This window comes from Trichoplax adhaerens, genomic scaffold (genome assembly GCF_000150275.1).
Source record: "Trichoplax adhaerens TRIADscaffold_1 genomic scaffold, whole genome shotgun sequence".
Classification (NCBI taxonomy): Eukaryota; Metazoa; Placozoa; class Uniplacotomia; order Trichoplacea; family Trichoplacidae; genus Trichoplax; species Trichoplax adhaerens.
In genome coordinates this window covers 8,004,666-8,024,477 of record NW_002060943.1, presented here as the reverse complement: position 1 = coordinate 8,024,477, position 19,812 = coordinate 8,004,666, and the positions used below count along the sequence as shown (strand labels likewise).

The 19,812-nt window shown below is 32.8% G+C and overlaps 2 protein-coding genes across 2 annotated transcripts; both read left to right on the top strand.

Moving 5' to 3' along the window:
- Positions 1–4,680: 4,680 nt before the first annotated feature.
- On the top strand, positions 4,681–14,573 carry TRIADDRAFT_52201 (uncharacterized protein; the record flags this gene model as incomplete). Its single annotated transcript, XM_002108787.1, has 31 exons — positions 4,681–4,767; positions 4,961–5,083; positions 5,650–5,739; positions 5,942–6,027; positions 7,973–8,060; positions 8,198–8,290; positions 8,435–8,503; positions 8,622–8,684; positions 8,862–9,021; positions 9,212–9,279; positions 9,423–9,506; positions 9,597–9,734; positions 9,849–10,091; positions 10,222–10,344; positions 10,468–10,741; positions 10,862–11,058; positions 11,145–11,210; positions 11,318–11,357; positions 11,691–11,727; positions 11,811–11,898; positions 11,994–12,083; positions 12,159–12,245; positions 12,333–12,448; positions 12,552–12,621; positions 12,971–13,042; positions 13,129–13,236; positions 13,319–13,351; positions 13,599–13,686; positions 13,778–13,848; positions 13,931–14,038; positions 14,157–14,573. The coding sequence occupies 31 exons, from the start codon at positions 4,681–4,683 to the stop codon at positions 14,571–14,573; spliced, it is 3,477 nt and encodes a 1,158-aa protein (XP_002108823.1).
- A 1,002-nt stretch (positions 14,574–15,575) lies between these two features.
- On the top strand, positions 15,576–19,424 carry TRIADDRAFT_18599 (uncharacterized protein; the record flags this gene model as incomplete). Its single annotated transcript, XM_002108786.1, has 18 exons — positions 15,576–15,680; positions 15,773–15,817; positions 15,934–16,026; positions 16,119–16,175; positions 16,256–16,300; positions 16,388–16,465; positions 16,548–16,664; positions 16,732–16,809; positions 16,894–17,031; positions 17,105–17,272; positions 17,389–17,511; positions 17,717–17,830; positions 17,930–18,070; positions 18,195–18,405; positions 18,580–18,656; positions 18,735–18,845; positions 18,996–19,096; positions 19,241–19,424. Coding segments are annotated over 18 exons (1,986 nt in total), but the record flags the coding sequence as incomplete, so codon positions are not given.
- Positions 19,425–19,812: the final 388 nt, after the last annotated feature.

Sequence of the window (19,812 nt, the reverse complement as noted above, 5' to 3'; positions counted from 1 at the left end):
AAGCCGGTCATGTTATACCATTCCATGTACAGTACGGCACGGTATGGTACGGCACGGTATGGTACGGCGCGGTATGGTACGGCGCAGTACGGTACGGTACCCAAAAAAGAAAAGCCAGCATGTTGTCAGATGACTCAGATCGCTGTCGTGTCACCGTATTAGACATTTAGACCCATATGGTAGTTCATCCAGCTGATCAAGTGACCATGACACTGTACAGCACAATACCATACCATCACTTTTGCACAGTGTCACTGAAATTGATTCTCTCTCTCTCTTTACTAGCCGCTGCTGCAAAGAAATGCAAACTCGTTGATACATGACGATAGCCTTTCTCTTAAACTACAAAATATATTATTCGCTAGTCCGCACAGTGCTATAAAATAGGTCGGAATTATGTACTGTATTAACGTAAGATCAGTTTTGAGATCGATTTGCATCTGTGAGGTCACGGCTGCATCATAGTCTGCATATGTGCCGTGCCTTAAGATATATCCTTGTCATGAGCACTATTGTGGTGACTGAGAATGATGGTTGAAAATACTATAGTTGTAAAAGTAACAAAAAATAAGAATATCCATACTCAATATCCGTAAAGAAAGAAAAAATTGCATGCTAACTGTTATTTACTAATTAATTTTATTATATAATTACCAGAACAGGTGGCCACTACCAATTACAATTTTGAACGGTCTTCTATCAGGCCAAATTAAATTAGTCCATTCATTAGTAATTTTAGAATTCCTTTTGCTGTTGTAACTACGCTCCTTGTTAAACTGCATTTGACTACAAAGAGTAAATCGGTTGGTCATTAATTAATTAATTAATTATTTATTATTATCATACGCGGTTTCTTGTACGCGTAATCTATCGTAAAATCGTGGAATTGATCGGCATGTGCTAAAACAGAACAGGACGGTAACCAACATGCCATCCCTTAGGATCACGAATTCAATTTTAGATGAAAGGAAAATTAGATATACTGTCAAGTGCAATATACAAATCTTTTTTGATATAATGCAGTAATGCAGCTTATGCCTCGATTCTATCAGCAACCCTAATGGTAACCTTGTGCGTTGTATACGGATTTCTTTTAATAAAGATAGGATTAACATCAGTATTACTTCAGTACAATACGTATACTTGAGGTTTTGAAAATTTGCGGCGTACTAGCATACAGTATACTGTACATATCCAATTTTTTCTTTGTTGCTTTTGTCAGCGACTACCTTTTTACTAGTCAGTGCTGCTGTCGACAACACTAGTTTGATCTAGCATTGAATTAAATTTTCTTCAAGTAACTCGTACAAAGTGTTGCATTCAGTACGTATGTTTTGTTGCATGTAAGGAGTAAAGTAGTATAACAGTTGGCGTCTCTCTCTGTTACTTACAACACAGTTGATTAATTGTGATATATTAGATACCCTGAAAAAGCTAGCCATTTATTTCATTAGTTATAGCCGTCCACACGCACATTGTCACAATCTATTACCCATACAAAATTTAAAATGCTTCATCTAGACATTACTCTTTCCGTTATGCATGCAGTAAAAAGCGTATCCGTATTTATTAAACGGCTGCAGGTTACTAGAACGAGGCTTTGAGTGGAATCCTTAATATAATTCCATTTATAACTTACGCTAAATACTTTTAACAAATCTCGATAACAATATAAGAAACTAAAGTAATTTCAAAATTTTTCACTAGATCCTCAGCCAGGTAGAATTCATTCGTGCGCGAATGAGCGCATAGATCGTAGGTGTAGTTTGCGTGGACAATCATTGCAGAACTGACGTACTGTATACTGTATAGTAACACAATATTTGCGGTTAACCATACTGTGAGATGATAAATTGCATCATAAATAAACATGAAAATGGAAGATTTAGAGGCAAAATATTTCAAGTTAGGTAATTTGTGCGATTATTTAAGATTTGATTCTCTTCGTATAGTCCTATGATTGACCAGTATCCGTCTGTGTAGTAAAATCGATAGAATAACTAAAGTTGTTAAATATACAGTAAATGTAAATCACTAATCTACCGTATTTTTTCTCCATATGCTATATCTAAACTAACGTAATTTTGTAATCGTAAAGTAAATTAAATTTAATATCCATTACATGCATATGTGTGTGTATTACATTACCTATATCTGATTATTAACTCGATCCTTGTATTGTTAAAAAATTATACACAAAAACAAATTCATCGTTATTATTTGTTAAAAATAGGTAAACAACCTAAATACCGATATTACTTCAGTATATCGTAATCCTAGTCTAGGGATAAAAGGGTAATTCGTATTGCGTGCTTTTGACGGTTTATTGCGTTGCATACTACTGTACTGTCCATAATTAATCAATCAATAGCTCAAAAAATAGAATCTATGTACTATACACTGCACACCATAGCCATAGGCTTACTCAATCTTACGGAAGATTTAGTAGTCCATGGTATAGCAGAGACAGGGTACAGAATACCGCACTAGTAAAGTATGCAATCAGTAAAAGTACGTATCATGGTGATAGCACAAACTTGAATCGCAACATGATCACGCAATCTGCAGTAGCTATGCAGGACTTGTTACTCGCATGCTGAATTGTGTAAAAGTTATATCGTGGAAAGGATAACGTCTTCTTCTTTATCGCTTGTACATTGGGTAGTCAAGCTGCTGAGTACTAGCCCTACATCGCCTATGGCATAACGTATAATTTGTCTGCCTGTATAACCGAAAGATTAATTTAAGTGCATACGACTGTTTCACTTGAAGTATTTTATTATTGGAGATGTTCAATAAATTTATAAATTGTAAGAAAAGTTGACATCTTCTCGCCCTGACTATCACCAAAATTTGTGATCTTTACCTGCGATGATTTTTACACTAACACCTAAATACTTGTATGGTGTCTTTTGGCAGTGACACGTTGAAAGAGTCATGGAATCCTGTTGTTTCGCAAATATTTGAAATACTACTCTTAGTAAAGTTAGCATCCTGTAAGAAAGAATGTTGAATCAATATTGATGATCTATTTCTATATGATGAATTAACATTTCTATCAGCTACCGTAGCTACTATTATTATTTAAAGCAGAAATAGTAAAGTATTAATATGCTGTGTTGACAAAAACCACATCATTACAGATAATAGTATACTGTACAGTACTATATATAGCGAACAACTTATACAGTACTTCGCCAAAACTAGTATTACATGCTGTACAGTATACACTGCCACTGTAGCAATTCGCTGATGGATGGTAGGATTGAAAATATTTAAGGATGCTTTGCATTTTGTGCTAATGCATGAGCCGAGATATCGACATTGCTTGTATTTGTGGCATAATCAGTGTTCTACTTGCTACTTTATCAGACTTCGTACAGCTTCTCTGTAGCCTTATTACGGCACAATGTAGCATATGCTGTTTAAGAGTATAATTCTATTATCAGTAGAGCACCTGCTCGGAGCTGACTGCATTTGCAGAAATTTGTTGAGGTTTGAACTGATTTCAATGTGCATTGAGTCACGCGTTATCACTTTAATAAACTGTTACATCACGACAATCCTAGAATATACTGTACAGTATAGTACGTGTATTTGTATAAACATGGTTCAATCGTCAACTTATAAATGCAGTAGATGAATGCAAAATCCTTCAAAAATATTGATAAACTGATTTTGTGGGGCCAGTGTTATCACTATAATTTACGCGTTGACAGCAGAATGCTCAAGTCGATGGATCATCTGTATGCCATTGAAAATAGATAATAATCTATCATCATAATCTACTGTACAGTACACGTATAAGCGGGATGTTTACTGTAAGTGATCAATTTACATTCATAGATCAACGTTGATGATCGGCAACTATTAGCAAACACAGTTTGACTTCGGCTTTGACGTACTAAAAGCCATAAAGTCTTGAGATCCTTTACATCAAACTGGACGTCTTGCTAGACATTTACGGTAGCCTGTATGGAGGACCAACTCCATTGTGCTACTGATGGATTTTTGGCGGCTAAAAAGGATGCCAACCCGGTTCGATGTAGTACAGTACAAAGTACTGTAGACACTGTGCTATCCATGTGCACAAACTGATCGTACTGAAAAATGATTCCGTATGATGATGCAGTGATCAATACTGTACTGTACGGTAATGTAAACAGCGGTCGGGCATGGTAAATACTGTACTGTATGCTACAGTACTGTACGCCAACTTTCATACTGAAATGCTAAAGCTTGACCATGGTGTGCAAGTAGACTGCCCCCCCCGTACATTACAGTTAATTGCATACTCTACCCTCTACTGGACAGGATGGTGGACATTTTGGCAGAATTTTGCGATCTCTCTTGCTGACGGTCGATCTTCTGACAGACAGATGGACATACACGTGAAGAGTGAAGCCACTACTTCAAGCCCCAGCAGGGTACAGTACGGAACTACAATTGAGTTGTAGTGGAATTGACTGACGTCAACTGGGAATCGACGACATCTACTATCGCCCGTGCTTCAAAAGCCAAGTGGAAACGCCTGTAGTGAGAGAGACTTGCATAAGCCTGGAAAAAGTTGTCATGCAGCTTTGACTTTCATCGATGATAGTTGCAATCTACTTTTCTCCTTGTCTATTACATCTCTCTAGTCTTTAAGAGGAATTCCAATTTCAAGTTATATTGGAGAAGATGGCAGCTGCTAAAATCTCCCGATCATCGATTAGTATTGACCATCGTGGTGGTGCTGATTCAAATAAAGGCAAAGATGACCGACTGGTATGTGTGCCATTTCACTTTTGAGGCAACTCTACTTATGGATACTTGTAAAAATCAATTCTTTCCTATAGCGTGAAGAAAATAGAGAGTAGAAAGGATCACAATGCTCTCAACATGATCGATGACTGTTGTTTTTTTTTTCCTCCCTAATGGGAACTATTAAAACTTTTGCTTTCTTTTCAACTACCTTTAGTTAGTGCGCCTTCGCCAACTCTCCTATCCTCTCGATTACGAAAAGGAAATCAGTAGCAATACTGACCATCACTCGCATGATCCGCTACAATTTATGCTCAATTTTCCAGTAGATGATGTCTCGGTAAGGAGAATGCTATTGACATTACAGTCCAATGTAACACAACTAGCGTAAGCATTGACTAGTTCCTTGTCAAATCCATTTACTTTTTCAAGTAATTTATTCAGCCATTGGCCACCAACATGTAATAACTTGACCTGATCAACTACATTATTATTATTATTTATTATCATGCCTTTTTGACACTGGGTGGCGACCGCTTTAAAATAAACAACCTTTTTTTATATGCTATTTCTTCAATAATCATGTTCCAATGCTTTATTGGATCAATCAATGCATTTTCTTCATCTTCTGTACTTTTCTACTCTTCCCTATGCATGATGACAATGATTGTAATATTAATTAGTAGTAGTAGTTAGTCGTCCAGACAGTAAAGAGAGAGACAGACAGGGAAAAAGTATTAACAGTGGCTATTAATGGTGATCATCAATACTGTACAGTTACAATGACGTAGCTACTATCATTTCATCGTCATGATGATAACCAGTGTTTTTCTTTCTTCCTTCCTTTAACCTATCATTTTTGGTATGTGTGTGTGATTTGATATAGCGATATTATTGTATCTTCAGGCTGCAACCAAATCCAGACAGCTACGAACTATCCGCAGTACTGTACCTTCTAATGCTCTTAGTGAAGCTACCAATGCCTTCGTTCGAGAGGTCTGATCCTGTTTTTCTTCTTTCGTATCATTTTACCCAATTAAATTGCAATAGTTGTATTTCAATTTTACAACAAGACATAATTGGTATCAAATAGGTTCTATACTATACTGTACATTCCTACATCTGACTTTATTATGCATTTTATTGTTCTACCATCGATATAATGAAAATTTACATCAATACTATTCAACATGGCTAGACACTACGATCCTATACCGTCGATTGGAATATCATCAGAACCAAGTACAATGAATATTCGGGCAATTTTACGAAATTGCCTACTACGTAAGTACAATACAGTGAATAATGAATATTGTAACACAAATAAGTGAACGGTCGTAAGAAATTTTCTCCCCCCCCCCCCCGCAAAAAACATGTGTGTATAATGTACATGTCGTGCAATTTTTGATCAAATTAATTGAATAGGATAAGTACAGTAGTATATAATTGCTATGCTATGAATTGTTTTTTCACTACGCGTACAGTCAAAGCTTTCTTGCTAAAATACTGTGACTACGGAAATACGGAGGAAATAATCAAATACTGTTAAAGTTGTTTGCCCTCCACTGTAGAAATGGATAATCCACATTATTATTAAAAAAATTGGACTACAATAGAGATAATCTTGAAATATTATAGGAATACCGTAATATCCATTTCGAAATAGCCATACGCAAAGTCCTTTTATAATAGCTGTTATTAAAGAACATTAAAAAAGATATTGTATACGTTTAATATTTAATTTATCAAGACAGTTTGTGGTTTAAATTTAAAATGATAATAATCTAGTGTACGCGCACAAAATTACCTATAATAGCAAACATGGCCATTAGCGCTGGCTTACATGCAACTCGATAGTATTCTTATTGCCGGTATAGCAACGCTAGCCGTGGTTTAGCACTATATTGAAATAATTTTACTAATTATTCTCGGTAATCTTTTGTTAATATCACAAGGTAACTCACTTTTACAAGTTGTTTTTATTCCAGTTTACTATACAAGTTGCTACACGGTAATAAAATGCATTAACTGACCAGGCGCCCTATTATTTGTAAACTAAATGCTTGGCTATAACTACATCTCTATCGTAATGTTAGGCACTGTACTTATGTATATCCCAAAATATAACATAATAATAATAAGATGTACTGTATGTACCTTTTAACTTCGCGTTACAGTTACCGTCGATACGAAGATATTATCTACAGGATTTTCTAGAACCAATTCTAACTTTTAAAATTCGTAAATTAAACCTCTCTGAAATAATGCTATATTAGACAATGTTTAAACATTATAAAATAGTAAAAGTACTCCTCAGTAGTTCCATAATTTATCTAAATTTTCCACCCTAAATGATTGATTAAAGCACATAAACTATTCCACTTCGTTCCAGTATCAGTTTTATAACAGACTATTTTATTTAAAATCTTTCACAAAATTATCTTATCGTCATGCTATTCATCAACTTAATAATAATTATTATCTAATATTGTCTAAATACCAGGATGATTGTTCGATTTATTAGGATTACAAAGAGCGTTTGAAATTACTAGCGATTTACAGTAATTACTCCAATGTGTTGGCATTAACTTTTTCTTTTACGAATGAGTTCAGCTCTCCACTGCCAACATACTATGTACACCCTTATTAATACTGACATACTAACATTAATTGCTCTAGACTACAATGCTGTTACATATTTTTGTATTAGCAATTCGTATTGCATTATTATTATTACATCACAACTGTAGCAACAAACGTGAGTAGATCCAAGGGATGATATATATACTATACGAGTATACACACCGGTCATTATTCTTTCATGGCAACATGTTATATCATTGCTCTACAGTATATCCAATCCGGCTAAAATAAGGGTGTTTTATAATGCTTCATAAGATGCATTATTTATTGAACCAACAGTTTAATATTTTTTACCTCCTTAATTAATTGAGTAACGTACCAAGAAATTTTCAACTGCATTTATTTATGGTAAAGCTTAATAATCTACTTTAAGTTTTAAAATTGATCAATATTATTGTCAGAGCAACTTTAATCGAAACGAAAGTTGTACCATACGTTAATTAGACCTACCACTACACTTCAGTCAATTACATATAACATACAAGTTATAGCAAATTACAAAACCATTAAGAAATCTCCAAATAAATGCCTCATGCGGTGTCATTGATAATATAGTTATTGACTATCTTATATTATTTTTAAATAGAATTTTACGAAATCGGGATACTTTACGTGAACAAAAATTCGAAATTGATATAATGGACGATGAAATTGATAGTATAATCGTGGAAGAGGTTATTGATACTGTTGTGACGTATAATTATATTTGTAAAGTTAGATATCTATTCGGAAACTGCTTAGATCCCAATGGACTAATGATATGGTATAGAAGTAATATGATTTAAATGCAACATTTTCTGGCTATAAATAGGGTATTCAAGTTAAACTACCAAAAGAACTTGTCTCTATGAAGGGATATTTAACTATTGCACCGAACTCTAACGACACATCAGTGACATTAAAGGTATAGGGGTGTAAATATTAGCCTATAAACAGTTCATTTAGTAATTACCGACCTCAATTTTGTATCATCGTAAACGTTTGATAAAATTTAATTATACTGTATTCTGACTTTTATATCTAATCCTTTATACTTTTTCTATTATAGTCTAACCGAAGAATGTGGTTCTTTTTAAAAACTAGTACCGATAGCAGCTACATTATCGAATATTTTAAAGTAATTAAATAGCCCATAAACTAAATCTAATTAAATATTCATAACTTTAAAACCAAGTTCCTACCTAATGAATTCAACTGAAGTATTAATTTAAAATTGTTTCTCTTTTATTTTATAGGGTCGTGAAAGTCATTTAGCGTCTGGGTCTATTTTACTGCCTGAATCAACTCGTCTAGCAAAGGTTAGCGATAGCTGTAAATCTTATCAGTAGCCATGTTCACGTAGTGATCTAATACGTTATATACGGTATAGTAGAATTTTAGCTCTGATATATACGCCGTGGTATTATTGGAGTGTTACAATGTGCACTTTTGATCGGATGATTCTTAGCATGTTCTGTATATTTTTTCTCTTACAGTTTACATATGATACTAGACAGTTTGGATTTAGTTTACAACTGCCAGATATGACTTATGGGCTCATAGCTGATTCACTAGCCGAAAGAGATCAATGGTACGACACTTTATGCAAGGCCCTAGGTTCAGAAAAATTTATCGAAGAAAATTCAGACAAACAACGTAAGTGTAATAATATACTATAATGATGTAAATATTCTAAAATATTAAAATTTAATTGATAGAACTGTCAGTAATGCTTATTATTCTGCATAGATACTGTAAGTAAATTTTACATATTCACTCGAAAATAGCAATTTAATTTTAAAACTATTGATCTAACCACATAATCAATATTAAAAATGTTACATAGCCAATACCCAACGATATAGTAGTTTGAGAGATAGCCTACTTCATAGTCGCTGTCCAGATTTAATAAAGGTAAGTAGTAATTTAATTAAATATAAAGTACTTATCGGTTAATATTATTACTGTATTCATATGTATTAATTCGATAAAATGTTAGTAATATTCGAGTCTATTTATGTTATTATTTGCTAATGCTGTAATTATAATTATCGTAGTATGCGAAAGAAATTGATTTTCAAAATGCCCTGAAGCGGACCGAAAGTAATAGAAAGTTATTTTCTATTTATCCCGATCTTGAAGTATGCACCATATTGGATGAAGTTTTTATACTTATCGATGGTAGATATTTTTAAGAACGAAATATAACAATAGACTTTTATTTAAATTAGAGTGCAGAAAAATTTGCCCAAGATGAAGGCTTACCGGAAGCCGTGTCTTTTATCGAGCAATTAGGAACTAGATTTATACTACGTCCCAAAGAATTACTCTTTCGTCTGAATATGAATATAGAAAACGTTGTATCTAATGTTAGTATACTGTATTACTTTGTTATCATAGTTTGCTATTCTAAAGAAGCATAACTGGATTTTTTTAAATAATGTTTTGCATTCTTTATTGCTCTGCTTCAATTGATGAATTAGGTTGAACCATTTTTCATTAGTGTTGCACTATATAATGTGCAAGATAACTTAAAGATATCGGAAGATATTCATTTCGATTTAAATCATTCCATTATCCGTGACAATCTGCCAGAGGGTGAAGCGAGATTTTCTAATGAAGGAGAGGAAGTAATAGATGGTACTACTAGTGGAAATAATTCTGGTGGCATAAACAGAAATCATATGGCGGTATTCGATAATCGTGCCTATACTTATAAACAAGAAGTAAATAGATTAAATTTTTAATTTTTCTACTAAATATATTATACAATATTATGTATTAGATTTTACACATGTAACTTTTAAAAGTAAGTTGTTCATAAAAAACTATATGTTATTGAAATGGTATCAACAGGCTGTATTTTCCGTGACCTGCCCGAGCACTCATGTCTATATGGTCGTTCGTATAGAGAAAGTTTTGCAAGGAAGTATATCTGCTTGTGTTGAGCCGTATATTAAAGGCGCTGACAATCCAAAGGTAATTGTATTATCTTCCATATATGCTTACATATTTACCAACGTATAATACAATAACGTAACTACTATCGCATTTATTAATAAAGTTATATTGTTCCTATGTTATTTTGTATTTTTATATTAGATTGCTCAAAGAGTGCATAAACAAGTCACTTCAATTTGTGGTCGCTTAGGCAATTATCGCATGCCATTTGGTTGGGCATATAAGCCAGTCTTCAAAAATACTAACGGAGAATTAGACCCACAAGAGTTTTCACCTATCTTTAAGCAAGATTCTGGCAAGCTTAGCGATGAAGATTTATTAAAATTTTTAGCGGATTCTAATAAGATTAAACTTCCTACCATCCCTGGACACTTTGTAGCAGTTCTAGAGTCGCTAGGAGCTGACCAGCCTGAAAGTATGAGTTAATAATTTATTCTAGCTATGAAAACTATTAGCTATCGCAATAACATTTATAAATTAAATACAACCCCGAGACCTCTTGTAAAAGTTATGCATTTTTCATATATTTTAAAAGATTGCGTGACACCTTCTATTCAACCAATCAAACCTTTCAAAAGTCAAGATAGCTCCTTACCAACCCCTGTTATCAGGGAAGTTGATGAATTTCTTACAGCAAACCCGAAAGCACTCCAGCCTCACTTATCCTACTATAACAATTTGTATGTGTATCCGATTACAATAAGGTTCGATGGGCAGAAAACATTTGCGAGGGTAAGGCAATGCCTAAATTGAGTAACGCTATTACGTTAAGATGTGTTAAAAAGTTGAGTTACGCAAAACATTTGTTTTTATTTCAGGCCCGTAATCTTGCATGGACAGTTTCATTTTATGATTCTGACGATGTACAAGCATCTGCTTTAAAGGTTCGTGAGAATATTGATGGAATATGTTGCGATTGTTATACACAATAATATTTCTTTGTTAAGAAATCAAAAAACTTTGTTATTCATTATTTAAAATTCAATATTAGTGTATCTACGGAGAAGGAATGCAAGCCGAATTTGTCTCAAGTATAACCTGTCCAGTGTTATATCATAATACTAGCCCTTCTTTTAATTGCTCGGTAAAATCATTGTCAAGATTCTATTTATGATATATGTTATCTTGTAATGATAATCCATTAATTAAATGAAATACCTAATATATGTACTATAGATAAAAATTGCATTGCCTGTACAACTGCATTCAAGGCATCACTTGTTATTTAAGTTGTCACACATAAGTGTTGAACAATCGAAAAATAACGAAAAGTATAGGGTGGCATCAAATGGTATTATCAATTCTTTTACTTTATTTATAAACAAATAGTAATTTAAATTAAATGATAATTTATCTTTTCCTAGTTGGTTATGCTTGGTTACCTATATTACAGGATGGAAGGTTTGTTTCGCCAGCATGTAATTATTACGTTACTTATTGCATCACCTATAGCGGTTAATACAATTGCCTTTTTGTTTATATAGAATTATTGGAAATGAGCATTCTCTTCCTGTAGCCAAAAAGATATCTCCTGGTTATTTATCTAGTCAATCACTTGGCTTGAAAAGAGGAGTAAGTAGGAATATGTATCTCCTAAAGTGCCTACTTTTTTCTTGTCTTCTATGATATTAGGACGTCAAATTTATTTTTACTTTTAATTCCTATAGTTCTCTGGGCCGCAGGAAATGGAATGGGTAGATGGTGGAAGACCCCTACTCAAAGTGTCCACTTCCTTAAAATCAACTATTTACTCTCAGGTAATGTTTAGATTTAAAATTTTATGCGGTACTAAACCGGACTTAAAGACTTAGATATTTTCTCTTTTATAATAGGATCCACATTTTCAGAAGTTTTTCTCAAATTATCAGCAATCTAATGCATCAACACTTAGCAACGTCGAAATTATTCAGCTGATGAAAGTAGGTTTTGATGTATGATGGCTGTACTAGCTAAAAATTGTGCTAATTACCCAGTATTGGCAAATGAATATTTTTATATGGAAATAGGCCTTACATGCTGTGGAATTGAACACTCTAATACCGTTCCTTCCGGTTTTGTCAAACCACCTTTTTCGAGTTCTTCGCAGATATCAAAATGCTGATGTATCTGTAACGGCTTTAAGGTGACTTGGGATAATTGACTGCGCTTTGATCAACTGAATTAAAACAGGACAGAAAATATGATTTTATTAATTGATAGCATTATTATTGCTATTATGATCGTAGTGTCCTAATTTACATGGCATTTAAGCTTCATTCTGCTGGTAGAACTGAACTCTTGAACTCGTATGTAAAGGTAATATGATAGTTATTATCTTGAAGCTTGATTGATGTAATTAGTCAAATAATTACTTTTTTTACACGTTTAATTTGGCCTTTATAACGCTGTTTGTATTATCATCAACATAGTATGTGTTTGTTGCTGATCTCGGACATGGCATCCAAAACACTGTGCATGAAGAATTGGTTCGGAATATGATAGTAATTTTTGAAGGCAGGCCAAATATCGATCCTGCATTATCCAGCAAGCTTTTGAATGTAATCTTGTAATATATCCAACCTATTTCATTATATTTCTGAGAATAAATGCGCATAATTTTGCACATAACTTCTTGCTAACGCTTTAACTCTATACTCCCAATTAGTATTCGTGGTTCTTTTTCGATATTATGGTAAAAAGTATGGCTCAGTACCTAGTCCAGACTGGCAAATTGAAGGTATAGACATCGACATAAATGTTTCCCTGAAAGTCTTTAATTAAAAAAGCTATTGTTGAACCTACGGTCTATTTCTGTTTTCGTAGGCTAATCGGATATTTCGATATAGCGATCACTATCTTAATGATTTAGAAGAATTAATTGTTGCGATGTTAAAGCAAATCAGGAATAAAGCTGATGATGCTCCAGCCACGGTAATTTCTAAAGTACAGTATATAAAAATGTAATCCTAGAGGATGTTTGATGTATTCATTTTTTATCTTTTTCTTTTCAAAGAATGCCAATCAAAATTTGGGTCATTTCCTTAAGGTAAATATTCCTTGGATGTACTTGACTTTCATCATATCATGTATTCTTACTAAAGATTTACACTGTACTTACATAGAATTGTATGACATACATGAATCGAGGATTCTTACTAAAAATTATTAAGTTTTACACCGAAAATCTAAAGTGTGGTGATCATTCTGTTAGTAAATTTTCAATTTGCCTTTTATATTTTGCGGTCTATTATATCTCAGCGCTATTGAATACTAATATTTTCGCTCTTTTTCAGAAAACTATGAGAATGAAATTTGATTTTCTTCAAATTATCTGTAGCCATGAACACTATATTCCGTTGAATTTACCTTATGAAGAAAAACGTAAAAAATTTCATACACTCGTATACTGTTATACATCATTTAAACTAAATTAATATCGAATGTTATTAATTTTTTAACATTTCTTACGTAGCTCCAGCAACCTTCGACCTAACAGATGATTTTCATAAAAAGCATCCTTTAGTTGGTCTCCTTTTGAAAGAGGTTAAATTTAAAATATTGCATAAATATCTGGAATATTACATTTACCATTGACGTCTTTTGAATCTCTTTACACTCGATATAGGTTCAAACTGCAATGCAACAGCATGATTCCAATGTTAGGAAACATGCCTTAAAAGTTTTGCGTAACTTATTAATAAAGCATGACCTAGATGACCGATATAATGATAAGGTAAGATGTTTTACCATTCGGTCACTTTTTTATTGCTATTTTCGTTCTATTAAATTAAAATTTGTATTATACATGTATGCTTAAATTTTAGCATTTCTTATTATATTTTTTATTCTAGATATGCCAAGCAAGAATTGCAATGCTCTATGTTCGTTTCTTTTCGATTGTTTTCCAAAACTCGCATAAAATTAAAGCAAGTAAAGCTGTGATTCCGCCCGATTCAGCTCCGGTGTCTCCTTTCCCTTCTGATGATATAGGAAGTATGGCACCATCCAGCTCATGTCAGTCACTGACTTCAATTGGTCGTGGCACTACTACAACCAATACTAATGGAAGTACCGCTAACACAAGTGTCTTTGATCGATATGCTACACATAATAAAAGCTTTTCCGGTACAGCGATACCAGTTATTCCAGTACAAATTGATGATGGACTATCAAAGGATTTATCGTCAAGTTCGACATCACTTAATAAAAGTGCACCAATGAGGAGTGTTTCATCATCTGTAATTAATATTGATAACATTCACATTTAAATATTTTACTTCTTTACTTACTTAATTACAGTTACTAAATGGATAAACGCGGTATTTACAATACTTATTAAATTTAATAACAATAGGATGCAACTGCGCAAGAAAGAACATTCGCGAAAAGATATAATTCATTGAGAACATCTATAGCTATTGCAACAGATTTCAAACAGTTTCCTGGTCATTTTGATGAAAGGGAGACGAAAGATATATTGATCTGTTTTATATACGTCCTTAGAAATTTAGATGATGGTAGGCTTATTTCAGACTTTATCGTATAATAAAAGGGGAATTATTTAAACATTTTGTACGACTTGATTGGCAGGTTGCCTATTTACTTGGTGGAGAAGTGCCATGGCATTCGCCTCTAAGCATCCTGCTGGACAGTGGGAAATAATAGCAGAGAAAGGACTTAACAATTTCTCACAGTTATTAGCCTTTTTCGATATCTTAGGGTAATTTTAATCGAACCGCAATTTATGTTTTTAGATAGTATACAATCTATTAAAATACTATAACTGTATCTTTTGTTTTAGTGCAACGGTGTCCTGTTTTCGATATGTGGGAAGGAAATCTGCGTCTGATACTAGGTTAGATAGTCAATGTGCTGCTGAAATGATTTCCAATTCAACTAATACCTGTAATTAATCTTATAGCCTGAAAGTAAATCAAGCTAAGGCAGCTCTCGAACAAGCCTATGCGACCATAGGAAGTAGCCGTTCCACGTCTCACTATCGAGGTAATAATGCTAATGGTAGCATTTGATCCAGTTTGATTATTGAATGTATTCATTAAGGCTTTACATTCAAATGGCTCAATTTTAGAGATCTATTCTCTTTTAGGAGAACAGCGTGCCCAGCGTCAATCACTTATTAGTAACCAGAAGGAAGTCAAAAGTTAGTAACCACTTTATCTTATCTACTAACAACTCACTTGATAAAATTTGGACGGTACATGTAATTCTATTTTGATTATCAAAAAATTTTAGGCAGTGGACTTGCGAAAGCAGAGAAAGCCATTCTCACTCGTACCATTTTAGAAGGAAATATGGCAAATGAAATCGGCTTTGTTGTTTTGAGTGTGTTGGAGGCGTTTTGTATCCACTTCAAAGTACATTACATTTTATCATATAGCAAAACGAATTCAGATAACTTTAAGATTTTTAAAAGCAAACTATTGCTCTATTTCTTGCATTAACTTAGACACAACTGGAACAAGATAATGGAGATAATGTTCTTATGAGAAAAGTAAGTCGTTAAATTGTTACGCAGTATGTATTCACTGAACACTTTATCATATTTAAGTGTATAGGTATTTCAATTGCATAAATTAATCGATTATATTATCCACTGCTATGTCATAGGTATCCAGCCTTTTAGTACTATTCTTGCAAATTGGTCAATCGGAATTTCTGCTAGAACATGTTTTTGCTGCTATTAGATCGTTTATAAACAAGGTAAGAGTAGAATTTCACTAGAATTTTGGGTAAAACAGGTGATTCATTATGCAAATAGCTCAATTTACTTATTGATGACCATATCCGCTTAGTTTCCTGTCGTTTTATTTCGTGGGACGTCGTCGTTTTGTGCCACATTATGCTATGAGGTACACATTAATTAGTGCTTCAAGTTTTTATTACAACTCGTACACATGTTCTTTAATCACGATATTGTTTGATTTAATAGATTTTACAGTGTTGTAAATCAAAGTTATCTACCGTTAGACAACAGGTACTATTTGAACATTTAATGACTATTAGCTCTCTTTACTTCACCAAAACTGTAGTTTAATTTATAATTTTGTTCATATAATATTAGGCTAGTTTAATATTATATCTTCTAATGAGAAGCAATTTCGAATATACTGGGCGGGATTTCGTTCGCGTGAATTTACAGGTATGATTCTATACACTATGGCTTATAACTTCTGATTTAACTATCGCTGCCGTATTTCACGATCATATCGATATCACGTTAGGCTACGCTGGCTATCTCAAGGATCATATCTGGCGTTTCTGGGAATACTGATGAAGGTTTAATAAAGTCTTCGCTAAACCAGATATCATCATTAGTTAATTCTGACGAAGGAATGAAAGTAAGTAAGATTTATTATTAGATTAATATTGTAATTCTTGTTGTTAATAATAAACTACTTTTACTAGCAAACCCTGTTTCCGAGCCAAGTCTACAACCTGTTAAAGCGTTTAAGGACAGTTTTAGTAGCTATGAATAAAATGCAGGTATTTTTAACTACTATAGTCTATACGCATCTGTAAGTTTTAGTCATTGATCGAACGATATCTGATTTATTTTACTATTTACAGAAATATAGAGATGACCCGGAACTTTTAATAAAACTTCAATATAGTTTAGCTCAATCATACGTTAATAATCCTCAACTTCGTCAGTATTGGCTGGAACAAATGTGTTTAACGCACGAGAGTCATGGAAATATATCAGAGGTAGATACTTTAAGAGTTATTTTTTTTCAGCAGCAATGGCAAAATTGTATTGATAATACATACTTTTATATAGGCTGCCTTATGTCAAGTGCATATTGCTGCGCTTATTGCGGAGTACATGCAAAGAAAAATGAACTATGATCATAGCTGTAGGGTTTTTACTCGAGTTTCAAATAATATAGTAGAAGAAGAAAATTTACAAGAAGATAAAGCAGCGGAAGACGTAATTGGCTATACTGAGGTATATATTAGAATTGCGATCAATACGTACTTCATATTAATTATTGGTAATCAGAAATGTAGCGTTCGTAATTGACACATGTTTTTGATATTTTTGCTAAAAATTCTACAATGCAGGATTTATACGTTGAAATGATGGAAAAATGTGTAAAATTATTAACAATCGCTGAACGTTATGAATTGGTTGCTGAAATTTACCGATTATTATTACCAATTTACGAACGCCAACGACATTTTCAAGTAAATAGCCATGTGCAGTTTCCAATGAACATATTGCATTTTTATTGTATCATATCATGGAGTTAAGATATACAGATCAACAATAATATAGCTTTTGATAAAAGTATATGGAAGGATTAATATATAGAACTTGCGTATTTAGTATTTTTTTAAGATCATTATTTATATCGATGTGTCTGTAATTTAATTTTTGTCTATAAAACAGCAATTAGCCGATGCTCATGGTCAATTACATGAAGCTTACAAGAAAATTGTAGAAGTTATGTCTAGCGGTAACCGATTTTTAGGAACTTATTATCGTGTTTCATTTTTTGGTCAGGTATGCACCTACTATAAAATTATAATTGAACACTAAAATGATTAAGATTAGTATGGTACAATTTTAAATTTCGAATTCATTTCAATAAATTAATTTAAGGAATTCGAAGATGATGGTGGCAAGGAGTATATTTATAAAGAGCCTAAAGTTACAGGCTTATCTGAAATTTCGCAGCGGCTAAGTGCAATGTACGGAAAGAGATTTAATAAAGAAGTAGCGATTATTCAAGATTCGGGACAGGTATAGAATCCATAAATTTATACCATTATTTTTTTGAAGACTATTGAAGAACTGACAGTATTACAGAATTATCACAGTGATTACTTATAATGCATACTTAAATTTATCTACCGACAATCAATAGGTTGATACAAAAACGTTGGATGAAAAAAAAATATATATACAAGTGACCTTTGTTAGTCCTTACTTTGAAGAAGAGGAGCTGGAAAATCGAATAACTGAATTCGAACGTTCAACTAATCTACATCGATTTATGTATGAAACACCTTTTACTTTGAGTGGTAAAACTCACGGAGCTCTATCGGAGCAATACAAACGAAAAACAGTCTTAACCAGTAAGTATGGACTATGTAATACTACTACAACTAAAAGTGCTTTATCTTTAAAAATTTAATGCTGACTATTTCTGGTATTAATTATGATGCTGTTGACCGCTTACTAACACGATATTATCGAGATATAAATGCATTCCAGTGATTGTCTTCTTTTTTTCTAACTTAAATTATTAGCTTCGCACTTCTTCCCATACATTAAGAAACGTCTATTAGTCGTCCAAAGAGAACAATTTGAACTGACGCCTGTGGAGGTAGATATTAATTGCTAATGATAAGGTAGAAACAATAAAAGTCCTGTACTGTAGACTCTAATGGGTTTCTTATTACAGGTTGCTATCGATGAGATGCAAAATAAGATTAGTCAACTCTATGAGGTTATAAGAGACCCGCCTGATATGAAAAAATTACAATTAGTGTTACAGGGTTGCGTCAGTGTCCAAGTGAGTTTGGCGTAAATTGAGACAGCCATTGTTATTTTTTATCATACTTAAAATATTCCATTAAGGATACAATTCTATAATGATTTGTACGCATACATTTAATATTATATTCCAATGGTGTTGTTATTAATACAATAATATCTTTGAAAGGTTAACGCTGGCCCGATGGCTTATGCGAAGACTTTTTTAAGTCCAAAAACTGTTCATAATTATGCACGCCATCATGTTGAAAAGCTAAAATCGGTTTATCGGTAATTTTTTTAATTATAGCCATAATATGGTGTAGATGATGCACGATATTGTATGTTGTTCTTTGATATTTGTTAGTTGAGAAATACTAATTCCATATTGAAATATAGATCTTTAACATGTAATTATATGTATTTTGCTTTTAGGTTATTTATGAATTTATGTGGTGACGCATTAGAATTAAATGGAAAAATTATCAAAGAAGATCAGCGAAAATATCAAGAACAGATGATTCATAATTATGATGAGATGATCAAAGATCTAACGGTTGTTTTAGGTGCCGAGGTATGCCTTATTTTTAGTCATGATTATTACATATTGCAAAATTAATAATTTTGATATTAATAATGCATTATACGTGAATTCTTTAATTATGATAGTTCAGTACGTTAATAGGATAGTAATAATATCACAATTTAATCACATTATTTATCATTTGCATTGATTACATCTATAACTATCTATATACATAATCTATTCGTTAATAGAAAGCCGTGCCGGAAGAGGATGTTGTTAACGAAGCTACAGTCTAACATTCGGTGATCGCATGAGTCAATGAAAGTTTTATAAGCTGGCAATTAGTTTTGTATTTCATTTTAATGTACAATATTTTTCCAAGTTAATATCTATTCTGTTGTTTGTTTTGTCTTTCACTGATTCGCTTGTTTTATACACAAATTAATCTCACGCGACATTTCAATCTATTCTATTCTTTTCT